The sequence below is a fragment of the Parasteatoda tepidariorum genome, unplaced genomic scaffold, assembly GCF_043381705.1.
Source record: "Parasteatoda tepidariorum isolate YZ-2023 unplaced genomic scaffold, CAS_Ptep_4.0 HiC_scaffold_1329, whole genome shotgun sequence".
Classification (NCBI taxonomy): Eukaryota; Metazoa; Arthropoda; class Arachnida; order Araneae; family Theridiidae; genus Parasteatoda; species Parasteatoda tepidariorum.
The window spans coordinates 1-13,296 of record NW_027261380.1 but is presented as its reverse complement, the minus strand read 5'-3'; the positions used below and the strand labels follow the sequence as shown (position 1 = coordinate 13,296).

Below are 13,296 nucleotides of genomic sequence, written 5' to 3'. Positions count from 1 at the left end.
TGCTAACTTTATCATCAGAGGTATATACTCCCACACAGCCACAAATATCCCAGGGATATCCAAACACGTCTGTTACTTATCCAAATATCCAGTGGATATTCGGATATGTTCCAGACTTCCTACAGATATCTAAATACATCTAAGTCCAGGAGTTGGATATTTTAGACATCTCTGAGATGTCATTTTTGGATATCTGGAGGATAGGGTAATTTGGATATTATAGAGATATCCAGGCATATCTAAGTCCTAGATATGGACATTTTGGATATCTTTCGGATATTTGATATAGATAAGTTTAAGACATGGATCACTGGATGTCTGTAGAATGCCTAAGAGACGTTTCAAATGGTACTCAATAGCTGACGCAGATCCAGTTTTCGATATCTCAGAGATTTCAGTTTTTGGATATTGATATTCTTTTATTTACAATTCTAAACTCTGATATAATTTTCTTTTTCTGATGCAGATTTTTTATTCTGAATTAAAACGGAATTTTGAATTTTTAAATATACTTAGATAATTATAACTCTAACCGTACTCAGCAAAAACTGAAACCTGATTCCGAATACGAAACCCCGCAGAATTCAGTTTAAGCGTTCGATTTCTTTTCATTTTACAATCTTTTTTTGATATAAAAATCATTTATTTTTGAAGTAAGTAAGAGTTTTTGTATTGAAATATTTGTTTTCTTCCTATCGCTTATATATAAGCTGACGCAATAATAAAAATTACAATATATATTGTCATTTTTATTTTTTTTATATGCATTTTACATATCTCTGAAATGTATGAACTTGGATATAAGTCAGACATTCATGTAAAATTTAGCGACATCCCTTAGATATTCGAATTTCCTTGTCAGTTAGCTTACAAATTATTCTGTGTAGCATTTCATTCATTAGCAAGTATGCCCAAAATTAAAAAACGTATTCATTCTAAAGTTTACAAGAAAATTAAAGAATCATTGAATGATACTGATGTAGCTAGGCTGTCTGAGTCTTCAAAATTGGTCTGTGAATTTCCGTCGCCTGCAACACCACTTGAAATAAATAATAAATCTATTTGTGTACTACCTTCATTTAATTCGAATGTAACTGACGCGATCGAAATAGGTTCATCCTCAATAAATTCAACTTTAAATAACACCAATGAAGATAATCAAGAAGATCACCCATCGAATTTGAAAAATGATTTGGCAGTATGGGCTATTGCTGACAATGTGCCTCAATCTACGATCACAAATTTGTTAAAAGTTTTAAAGAAATATCCTTGTGGTTCAGACTTGCCTTTAGATGCCCGTGCACTGCTTCAAACACCTCGATGTGTAAGAGTAGAAAATATGTCTAATGGTGTGTACCATCATTTTGGAATTGAAGAAGGAATTAAGTTTATTTTGTCTAAGATAAACTCTAAAAATTTATTAGATCCTGATCTAAAACTACTTGTAAACGTTGATGGTTTGCCTTTAGCTAAAAGTTCAGGTAGTCAATTATGGCCAATTTTGGGATCATTAAGTTACAACTTGAATGCACCTTGTGTGTTCCCCATAGGTATATTCCATTCAAATCAGAAACCGGAAAATCCAAATCTGTTTTTAAACAAGTTTGTCGAAGAAATGAACAAATTAATTAAGAATGGTATTGTGGATAATGGGAAGCATTATAAAATAGATCTGAAAGGAATGATTTGCAATGCCCCTGCCCGAGCATTTATATTGTGCATTAAAGGCCATTCTGGTTATTCCAGCTGCAACAAATGTTTTCAGGAAGGATTGTATTTTAAAAAGAGAGTTTGTTTTCCTGAAGTAGATTTTGTCGAAAGGACTGATTCAGATTTCAGAAACAGACTTGCTGGTGATAGCCATCATAAATGTGACTCTGAATTGTTGAAAATTGACAAGTTTGGCCCTGTATCTCAAGTCCCATTTGAATACATGCATCTTGTTTGTTTAGGGGTTATGAAAAAGCTCATAAAATTATGGCTAAAATGTGATATTAAATATCGACTCTCAAACAGTCAGTCAGATGCAATCTCTGTCAAACTTTTGAGTTTTACTTCAAGTATTAGTAATGATTTTGTTAGAAGGCCAAGGGCGTTAAGAGATTTCGAACGCTGGAAAGCTACGGAATACAGACAATTTTTGCTTTTCACTGGGCCAATAGTTTTAAAAGGCAGCTTACGAAATGATCTGTACATGCACTTTTTACTATTACATTGTTCGATAAAGGTTTTTATAACTAACTCTAATATTGCTATGATGAATTTCGCTCATTCTTGGCTGCTATGTTTTGTTAAAGGTTTTCCATTTTTATATGGAAAAGAACACATGTCTCACAATATTCATTGCTTACTCCATCTTTCTAAAGATGTAAAAAACTTTGGTCCTTTAGATCAATTCAGCTCTTTTCAATTTGAAAATTATATGAAAGAGTTTAAAAACATGATAAGAAAAGCAGAAAAACCTTTGCAGCAAGTTATTAAAAGATTTGAAGAGAAAAAAATTTGTTTTGTGAACAATCAGGTTACCAAAGAACTATCTAAGTATGATGATAAAATATGTTTAATTAAACAACATTTTAATGGGATAACTTTGAGGAATTGTTATGGCTTACAATATGAAGAGTTACTGTTTGAAAAATTTTCTTTAAAGATTTCATTTCCTAATAATGTATGCTTATTAAAAGATAAATCTATTTGCTTAATCAAAAATATTATTAAAAAATCAGATGGTAGTGTAAATATTGTAGTCACCAAATTTCTTAGCTGTGTTGATCTTTATGAATATCCTGCTAAATCTTCACAGTTCAATATATTTATGGCTCAGAATCATTCCTCTTTATTTTATGTGTCTGTCAGTCATATTTTATGTAAATGCCTTGCCTTAAAAGAAAAGGATAATTACAACATATTTCCTTTGTATTATGAATATTAATTACATTCTAATTAGATTTCAACTTCTTACCTATATTTCATAATACATATTTATTATTTTTCATACTTTTTTTATCTTATTGCTAATAAAAGCGGATCGTTTAGTTCTTGTGTGAATTCTCACAATATACTTAATCTTTGTCATGTGAACACACTTAATGTGAACTAATTTTTCTATTCTCTCTAAAAGGCTTATTAATATAAATAGCCCCTTTTTCCTAGATTTTGCTGTTCAGATTGACAAATCTAAATACATAAATTTTTTCACTCTGTAGAATTGAAAGTTTTAACAAAGAATTCCTGTTTTCCTCACAAAATCATTCCTTTAATATTAGCGTTGAATTCTGTTCAATATATATAAATATATACAATTCTTCTATTTTGTTTGCCCACTTACAAATTGCTGAGCCAAATTTTAAATACATTAGTCGGGCTGATGATATTTATACATCATTATTTTATTTGTATATATTGTATATGTAATATTGGCTGCTGAAATTGTTAATAATTTTTTGTTATTGTGGTCATCCCCATGGCAGAATCACATCGACATTGTCACAGAATGTTAGATTCCTATTATATTTTGGCAGTTATTAATATTGATTTTCACCTGGTTTTTAAATATCTTTATTTATTTCATACTATGTGGAAAATTCGAATCTTCCATTTGAGTATTTACTTTTAAGGCAATGATTCTGTCCAATTGTTGGCAACTATTGATTTCTCAATAGTTTTTATATCTGATATTTTTATACGATATTACAATTATTTATTATGCATTTGAGTAACCCCTTTTTGAGGAGTCCAATTCGCGTGATTTCATCGTCAATCTTTTTTAAAAAAAAATTTTTTATTGATAACGGATTACATTTTTTTAAAAAAATTTTGATGATTATTTACAAAATGCGAAGAAGGAAATAATTTGTGTGACACCCTCTCCCTCCAACAAAATGGGCAAATGACACTCATAATATTAGAATAAAAAATTATTATATGTTTAAGTAAAAAAATTATAGTTTTTTTGGAAACACAACGCTTTTGTTATTCTAAATTACTAACATGTATGTTTGTTCTATTGAAGTTATCTTACATAAAAATATTAGTGCTAGACAGGTTTGTTGCAAGTAGCTGGAAAAAATTTTGCCACAGGGGTGATCATTATATTATCTTTGTGCAATTTGCATGTTTTAAAAAAAATCATAATTCTCAATTGCCAACTGTATTGTATCAAAGTAATATTTCCATACACACTGAAATGATTGATTGAGTGTTAGGAATTATCATTGTATATATAGCTTTTAATTTAAAAAATGTTTAACTTAGAATTTTGTTATTTTCATTTTTAATAATATTGTAATTGCTTTATAGTTTATTCATGTATATATCTGAAATATGTAAATGTTCAAAAGTATTTTTAATTTTGCCTTATATAGATAATGCCGAACAATTTTGCTATAGTTAAGTTTTTATTAACTGATGAGGTTGCTGTTGTACCAGTGACCTGGTTATCAACAAAAGGATGTGTCTGGCCTTTGAAAGCGTATGAGGTTATGAAACTTGTTGTGAAACTATCTAAACCTTCTGCAGATTGGATTTGCCATGAAGCAAAACTTTTGGGTGAATATGGTAATAACTTATTTCTAAAAGTATTTTTTTTTTTTGCCAAATGAAATTTCAACTGGTATGCATATACCAGTTAAGACACAATGTTTTTATATGATTAAATAGGATGTGATGAATTATGTATAATATTTGTTATTTAATTAATTTGTTCTTCTCAGGTACGACCTCAGAGTGCTGTACACTTCACTATTTTATTATTTACCTCCTTGCTCTTTTCTTACTTTTTTTTTCCCTTTGGTTTTTTCCTGTGTTACCCTGAGTGTTCAATACTGTATGTTTTTTAACTCTGAATTTTACAGTGCATTACGAGAAAGTTCAATACGTTTTGTTAAAGCGAGCGACAGCTAGCGGAATAACAGAGAGGTTGATACATCTCGCTTATTACATGTATATATGTGCACACATATTTAAAAACGTATTAAAATTAAAAATTTATATTCTGGAAATTTTTCTGAAATAAAAATTTTAGCAATCCTATCATTTTTTTAACATAACATTAATTAAATCATATTTTTCTAGATAAAAGAAAAAAATCTAAAGAATTATTTATTAATTTTTTTTTTTGGTCAATACAAAAATAAAAACTTTCCAAGCCAAAATCTTGTGAGATTTTTTTTCTTTGGATAAATTCCGTGATTTTTTAAATTTTTTTTTTAACAGGATGCAAAAATTAGGCGTAACAAAAGATTTTTCGTTTTCAGTTATTATATAAATAAAAAATTGATGTAAGTTGTGATGATAATGTTATATATTTATAAAGAATTAAAATTAAGTTTAATGCTACTAACTTATTGTTAATTAATATAGAGTTACTTGTGAAACATTTGTCAAAAGTTTAAGTGCTATATTTTGACCTCAAAGCTATTGTAGGTTGTTTTTTCTAGTTTAATTAAATTTAATTTTTCCTTCTGAAAGATTCTTTCTTGCTAACATTTTCAAATGTATTAAATTTTTGCAGAAACATACGAAGATGCAAGGAAAGACCTCTCTAAAGCAGAAGAGAGGTCCGATTTGGAGTCCGATGCTGAGAAAGGCAAAGGAAAAAGACGGAAAATTGCCAAAAAACTGAACATTGGATCCTCATCGGATGAAGATGTGCCCGTGCCTCCATTTTTCAGCAATTCGCTGACATTTTCAGAATCTACAGGTATAGTAGCCCCTATTGTTCCTGTAGATTTCTTCCTTGAATGTCTGCCCAAGGAAAAACAGTTGCCAGAAGGCAGTGTAGTTATTGCTGCCAACGATGAGACGCCAGATCTTACATTTCATAACATACCTGCCGGTAAATTAATGTACCTTATTGGCTCAAATTGTTTATAGCTGTATTAATATTAAGACTTATAGTACTTGTTATTTTTCTAGATGATGATACATCTCCTGTTCTCAGTGACGATTTATCAGGATCATCCTCACCCACCACTAGTAAGTTGATAATTAATTGTTTTATATTGAGGACTCGTAATACTTTCAACATTGATTTTTTTGTATTTTTTTAGACAATCAGGTTCTGATGAAACAGATGATGCTGATGGATGAAAAATTAAAGCTGATTCTGCAGAATCAGGAAACATTGTACAACATGTTACAAGGTAATGTTTCGTGTAACTGAAAATTTCAGAAAGAAATTTTAACTTCCAAAAATTATGCATGCTTAAGCGATATAAAGATGTTGCAGGTTCTGTTCTTTTAATTTTTTTATGTACAATTATATGATATCAAGAAAAATAATCTCAGAAGAAATTATTTTATGTTTAAACATACAAAGATGACCTATGACCCGCAGGCCAAAATTTATAACTTGATTCTTGAAAAGTTTTAAATATTAATGAAACTATATGTTATATATAAAAGCTAAACTATTTAAGAAAAAATATGAAAATTAAGATCACTTTTTTTTTTAACCTTGGGAAAAAATACTGGTATATTAGAATGGGCATTTTTCATTCAATTTGTTATAAAGAATTAAAAAATAATAATAAACTTACTTGTAAAGCAAACTACTATGGTAGTAATAAACATCCTGTTAAACTTGTATGTAAATCAAATAAAACGTTTGGATAAAAAAAAAAACATTAAAATTCTAATGAGATAGGTAATTTCACACTTCCTATTTTTTACTATAAGATTTTGACAAATGTGTGGAAACTCTTGTATGGGAAATAAAAATTTTATTTATTTTTAACTTTCCCAATAGAAAAAAAGCGTACAATATTTAATAATTACAAAAAAATGATAGATGAAATCAGTGACAAATAACATCATAAAAATTATACATGAAGTAAAAAAAGAAATAGGATGCTAAAATAATTTTTATTTTAGAAGCAGTAACAAAAAGTGTAATATATAAATTATTAAAAAATATGTTTTTAAAAATATTGCATTGTATTTTTCAGAGAAGAAAAAATTATATATTGAATCTGAAATGCATACTTATTGCAAAAAATTATAAAAAATTTTACTAATACTTGTTTTAAATAAAAATAAAAAAATTTTAAAAACATAGTAATGAGAGAAATTAACTAAGCATTAAATGGCAAGCACTACATGGTCTCAAAATGTCAAGGAAATAAATAAACAGTACATTTCTTCTAATTGGTTTAATAAGATTTTACCTTAAATAATACTGAATAACTTAGATTGAAATATTGTTTACGGTAAATTAGAACATTAGTCTTAAAATATTCTGTTATTATTTCACCATCTTGTTTGTTCTATAATGAGGTAAATATGATATTAAACGTATGAGTATCTAACAATAAAAATGAGTTTAAATAATGAATAAGTCTTTTTTTTTTTTGCTTTTGCGATGAAGTTTCTTTTGCAAAAAAATAAAGTTTGCGAGGACCTTTGTTTTGTCTGGATATTAAGGTTGTACTATAAATGATTTCCACTCTACATCATTTGAAAGGGGGATTTTCCATAATAGCCTCCTGAGGTAAATTTTTCATTTTATCTAATTTTTAATTTATTTAATTTTTCCTTTAATCTAAAAATATAAAAGTAGTCTCTTGATATTTCTCTTCTACTCTAGAGCTCTTAATTTGCTTGTAAAACTGGTGATATTTAAAAAAGAAAAGCACTTTATTCTAGTATTTATTTCTCATAAACTTTGTGTTCCTTGAAAGCTGCGCACAGAGACAGATTAAAAAAAAAAGATCCTTGGATATTAAAAAAATATATTAAAATACATTTCACTTCTTGAAAGGAATACCAAAAGAAGCTCTCAAAAGTTCCGGGCCCAGGATAATTGTCCCTTTCTTCCCTCCTTTTAGTGCAGCCTTTTTTTTCATATTTCAGCATTTATTGACTGTGATAATAAATTTTAAAAGTAATTTTTTTTCCTTCTAGCTAATGCTGTGGTACAGAATAATTCTGAAGAAGAATTAAATTTTATTCTTCCAATATCTTCAATGGAAGATATTGATCAAGTAGAAAAGGAGTTAGCAGATTCTAAGACTCAAGAAATTTTGGTATGTGGTTTAATAGTAAATTGATGGTATTTGAGTTGTTTTAAGTGTTTCAACTAATTTGAATTTATTTGTTAGATCAAAAGACTATCTACTTGTGGTGGTGGAACCGTGGATGCCACCGTAAAGAGAACGTTGGTGAAACTACTGAGCAATTCTGTGGCAGAGAACTTCAGCTGGCTTGGTGCCAAGGGAAAGAGAAATTTTTCCCTTTTAAAACTATCTGCAATAGTCTTTAGTAAGATTCAAACTTAAATTCTGTTGTTATCAGCGGGATTTATAACACTTGATGATATCCTAATTTAACAAACCATTAAACAATTACATCATTCCTTAATAATAATTTCATTCTTGGATAAAAATTTTATCCCTGAATAATAACCTAAACCTTGGATTATAAACTAACTTTATGTTGCACATTTAATATTTCTCTTTAAATCTATTCAAAATTACTTTCTCAAAATTTTATTACTATATTTATTAATGTCTGGCAGTTTGGTTATTCAGCTACTCTGAAAAAGCCTTTATATTATGTTAAACTTCAACAAAAATAATATTGTTTTCTAAACATAAACTAATTTCTTCTGTGAATTATTAAAAATAATTTATAAAATAAATGAAGAGAAGAAAAAAAGAAGACAAGAAGAAAAAATAATGAAATTAAGAAAAAGAAAAAAAGATTAGCTGTAACTTTTTACTATTTATTTTCTTAATAAAAATTGTATTCCTTAAGTAAAATTTTTTTATGAGTAACAATAATTGCAAAAGCATATGAGCTATCACTCAAATAACGTTCCCTTATTTACAATGCATCTATTCATAAAAATTTGTTTAATTATTTTGTTCATTGTCTGACTAGAGGCATTTGTAGAAAATAATTTAGCTTTTTAAATTTGAAAAACAATTATCTAATATATATAAGCAAGGTATGTGATGAAATCTACCTTTGTTTTCTAACATAACAGAGTGCCTAGCATTTTTGAAAAGTGCTTAAAGATGCTTATTTTTTATTTTCATATTTTAAAAGCCATTTAAGTTTTTTTTTTTTTTAAATATTTTATTGTGGTTTTGTAAAAAGTGCTTGATTTTTTATCTTTTAAAAAGTTTTTTTTTTAGCGTGCTGATTGTCTTAAATTACTAAAAAAAAAATTTTTAAAACTTGATTTTTCACGATTTTCTTTGCAGTATTTAACTGAAACTTGTTTCTCTCTTGTACCTTCAAGAAATGCAAAGCTTTCAAGTTTCATTAAAAGTATATTTATTAAACATAAACATTATCAAAATAAGACAGCAACCGCTCAGGCCAGAACAGAACAAGTACTGAGACTGAACCCAAACAACATAAATGCATCAATAAAATCACAGTTAAAACACATATGTGACACCCCTCCTTGAAGATCTTGAAATTCAGTCAGAATAAAATTAATGATATACATTTTAAAAGTTCACTCACAAATTAAACACAATACTACTAGTTGCATATAAAATCATTTAAATAGTGAGGTCTAATGACCCTTCTTCCAGATCTTGTTCTATACGAACTGTCTGAGTTATTTCTCTGAGGCCCTACCAAAACATTTGCTCCATCAGAACCAGAATTATCAGGAAATTCAAAGTCCGGAACTGCTGCAGACTTAAATTCAATCATAGTAGGTGTTGAATGTATGCGGTTCCTTACCAGCGTTTTATCTGAATTTGTTTTAATAATATAAGATCTAGGATTTTTGTGTTTCTCTATAACCCGGGCAGGTTCCCAAACATTTTATTGAAATTATAAGCTGTCACTACATCACCGACTTTTAGTGTAGATAATAACGTTTCTGCCGATCCTGTTTTTGCCCAAGCTGTTTCTCAATGTTTTTAAAAACTTCAACATTTAACAATTTGTTGTGAATTGGAATTTTAGTTCTTAATCTGCGCCCATATAGTAACTGAGCAGGAGATAAATTTAGCCCTGAAATAGGAGTGTTCCTATATTCCATAATTGCAACTACCCATTCTTTTCGATCTTCAAATGCTTTTTTTAAAATGGCTTTTACAATACCAACAGCACTCTCAGCCATGCCATTGCTTTTCGGATATCGCGGGCTTTCAAAAATACACTCAAAATCTCATTCTTTTGCGAAGCTCTTAAATTCATAACTATTGAAGGGACTGTTATCATTTACTACAACTGATGGAATTCCATATCGCGAAAAACAAGATTTTAGTTTTTTACTAATTTCAGCAATTGTTTTACTACCTAGCCTAATCACCTCAATCCATTTAGAGTAATAACATACTACAACTAAATAACTTACATTTTGAAAGTTCAATATATCTATTGCTATTTTTTCAAAAGGCTTAGTAGGTAATGAATGAGATATTAAAGGTTCTTTAACGTTAGACTTTTGAAATTTTTGACAAATTTCACATTTTAAAACTAACAACTCAATGTCTTTTGACATACCCGGCCAATACATCACTTCCCTAGCTCGGTTTTTGCTTTTCTCAATACCAAAATGTCCCTCGTGTATTAATAATAACATTTCATGTCTAAGAGAAGATGGAATAACTATTTTTGAGTCTTTAAGTAACAACCCACATTCTAAATACAATTCATTTCTAATTTTGAAGTAATGTTTTACTTCCTGAGGAACACTTTGTGCCTCTTTTGGCCAACCCTTTTCACAATAATCATAAACAAATTTTAACACTGGATCAGACTTTATACCATTTATAAATTGTTCAACTCTTCTCTTACTTATTGGAAATTGTTTGACAGTATGTACAGCATTAAGCATATCAGGGTCATCATTTACCTTATCTTTTATATAGGCTCGAGAGAGAGTGTCAGCTAAAAACATCCCACTCCCTCTTACATACACAATTTCAAATTGATATTTTATCAACTTAAGAAGCATCCTTTGTAGCCTTGAAGATATAGCATACATTGGCTTTTTAACAATACTTGTTAAAGGTTTATGATCACTTTGAACTACAAACTTTTTACCATACACAAAATTATGATACTTCTGTACAGCAAAAAAAATCGCCAACATCTCCTTCTCTATCTGAGCATAATTCTGCTCTGTCTCAGTGGGACTTCTAGAAGCATAAGACACTGGGTGACCCTCTTGAATAAGACATGCCCCAATCCCATCTTTAGAACTNTAGAACTATCACATTGTATTACACTAGGTTTAGAACTATTATACACTTTTAATACAAAGGAAGAGCTTAACAAATCCTTAATCTTACCAAATGCAATATTGTGTTCAGGTTGCCAATTAAATTCAATTTTATCCCTTAAAAGAGTTCTAAGAGGAGAAGTAATTGTTGATACATTAGGAATAAATTTTGAGAGGTAGCTTACCATACCCAAGAATAACCTCACACCATCTTTATCAGTTGGAATTTCCATTTCAGTTATCGCTCTTATATGCTGTGGATCAGCTTTTATTCCTTCTTTAGACACTATTTGTCCCATGTATATAACCTCACTCACTCTATACTGAAATTTCTCAGGGTTAAATTTTATATTACATTGCTTTGCCCGTTCGAAAACTTTATTAAGTGCTACATCATGTTCAATATTATTTTTACCAATCACTATGATATCATCAAAATAGATTTCTACTCCCTCAATATCATCAAACAATTGTACATTACGTTTCTGGAAAACTTCAGGTGCCGATATAATACCAAACGGCAATCTTAAAAACTGATAACGGCCAAATGGGGAATTAAATGTACACAAATCTGCACTCTCGTCGTCTAAAGGCACTTGCCAGAAACCATCTTTAAGATCCAAGACAGAAAATACAGTTTTACCCTCTAACCTACTAATTAGCTCTTCAGCCGCAGGAATGATATGGTGCTCCCATTTTATACTTTTATTTAAATTCCTCGGGTCAAGACAAATTCGAAGATTCCCATTAGGTTTCTCCACAACCACAAGACTATTAACCCAATCAGTAGGTTTATTTACTTTTCTAATTATGTCCTTAGCTTCTAGGTTATCTAAAGCACTTTTTAATTTATCAAGAATGGCTAATGGTACCCTTCTAGGTGCATCAATTATTGGTTTTACATCAGGCTTTAATTCAATATGATATGGATCCCCTGAGAATCTACCTAAGTTACTAAAGAGATCAATATTCCCATTTATTACACTTTCCTTATCAAAAGAATTTATCACATGCACCTTCTTAATTAAATTCAACATCTGACAAGCTTTCAGACCCAAAATAGGTTTTGATGTTACATCGATAACAATAAATTTCAAAAAGACTTCATCTCTACCACGTACACATTTCAAATCAATTTCACCTTTTGGTGTTAACTCAAAATCACCATATGACAACAACGTTACTTTCGTATCAATCAATTTTTTATCAACAGATAATATCATGCTATTAAATACAGTAAGTGGCAATATATTTGCTTCTGCACCAGAATCAAGTTTAAATTCAATGTCATTACCCTTCTACTTCAACTTTTGTTAACCAAACCTTCTCTAAACTATGTACACTAAAATTTTTATCTTCTATAACGGAATCATTGACGTGACACTTTCCAAATGTTAAACTATCTATAAACAGAGAAGCATTATCAGAGGTGTTTTCAATTTGGTTAACACTTTTTTGTGTAGGTTTTGCTGTTTTACACACTGCTGCAAAGTGGTTTTTTTGTTTACACTTCGCACATGTTCTGCCAAATGCAGGGCAACTCTTTTTTGCATGGTGTTTCCCACATCGATAACACTTAAACGTATCACTTTTCTGGCTTTTTTGCACAACTGCTATTTTAGGGTGATTTCGCTTAATTTCATGCACTTGAGATGCTGCAGTGACAGTTTCCAGTTGAACTTTACTTGTCTCCGTTGATCTAAGAAAATCAGCTGCCTTCTGCAATGTAAAATCAGTCTCTCGGAGTAGTCTTTCTAGGAGGGCTTTTTCTCTAATTCCCAGTCCCAGCCTGTCACGGATAAAGTCGTTTTCTTGGCTGCCGAAACCACATGCGGAAGCTAACGTTTTCAGTTCAGTAAGATAGCTGTCTACCTGCTGCCCTTCTTGTTGAACGCAAGAGAAAAATTTGAATCTCTCAAACACAACATTCTTTCTTCGCATGCAGTATTCTTCAAATAACTCAACAACGTCGTCAAACTTCTTTAAATCTTTATCTGGACCGGGTTTTAATGTATTAAATATACTCACTGCTTCATCCCCAAGTACGTTGAGAAGTATTGCTATTTTTATCTGGTCTCAGTGTTGCCAGAACTTAAAATTAAAAA

At 29.7% G+C, this 13,296-nt stretch overlaps 2 protein-coding genes across 2 annotated transcripts; one reads left to right on the top strand and one right to left on the bottom strand.

Annotated features, from left to right (window-relative positions):
• Positions 1 to 4,222: 4,222 nt before the first annotated feature.
• LOC107454032 (uncharacterized) lies at positions 4,223 to 8,259 on the top strand (the record flags this gene model as incomplete). The annotated part of the gene is given in 6 exon segments (XM_043056891.2): positions 4,223 to 4,557; positions 5,513 to 5,836; positions 5,917 to 5,976; positions 6,051 to 6,143; positions 7,903 to 8,024; positions 8,100 to 8,259. Coding segments are annotated over 6 exon segments (949 nt in total), but the record flags the coding sequence as incomplete, so codon positions are not given.
• Positions 8,260 to 12,481: 4,222 nt separating this feature from the next.
• LOC139427309 (uncharacterized) lies at positions 12,482 to 13,132 on the bottom strand. The gene has a single exon (XM_071188501.1). The coding sequence runs from the start codon at positions 13,130 to 13,132 to the stop codon at positions 12,482 to 12,484; it is 651 nt and encodes a 216-aa protein (XP_071044602.1).
• Positions 13,133 to 13,296: the final 164 nt, after the last annotated feature.

Coding starts and splice junctions, on each gene's coding strand:
- LOC139427309 (XM_071188501.1), bottom strand. CDS start 13,132: ATGCGAAGAAAGAATGTTGTGTTTGAGAGATTCAAATTTTTCTCTTGC.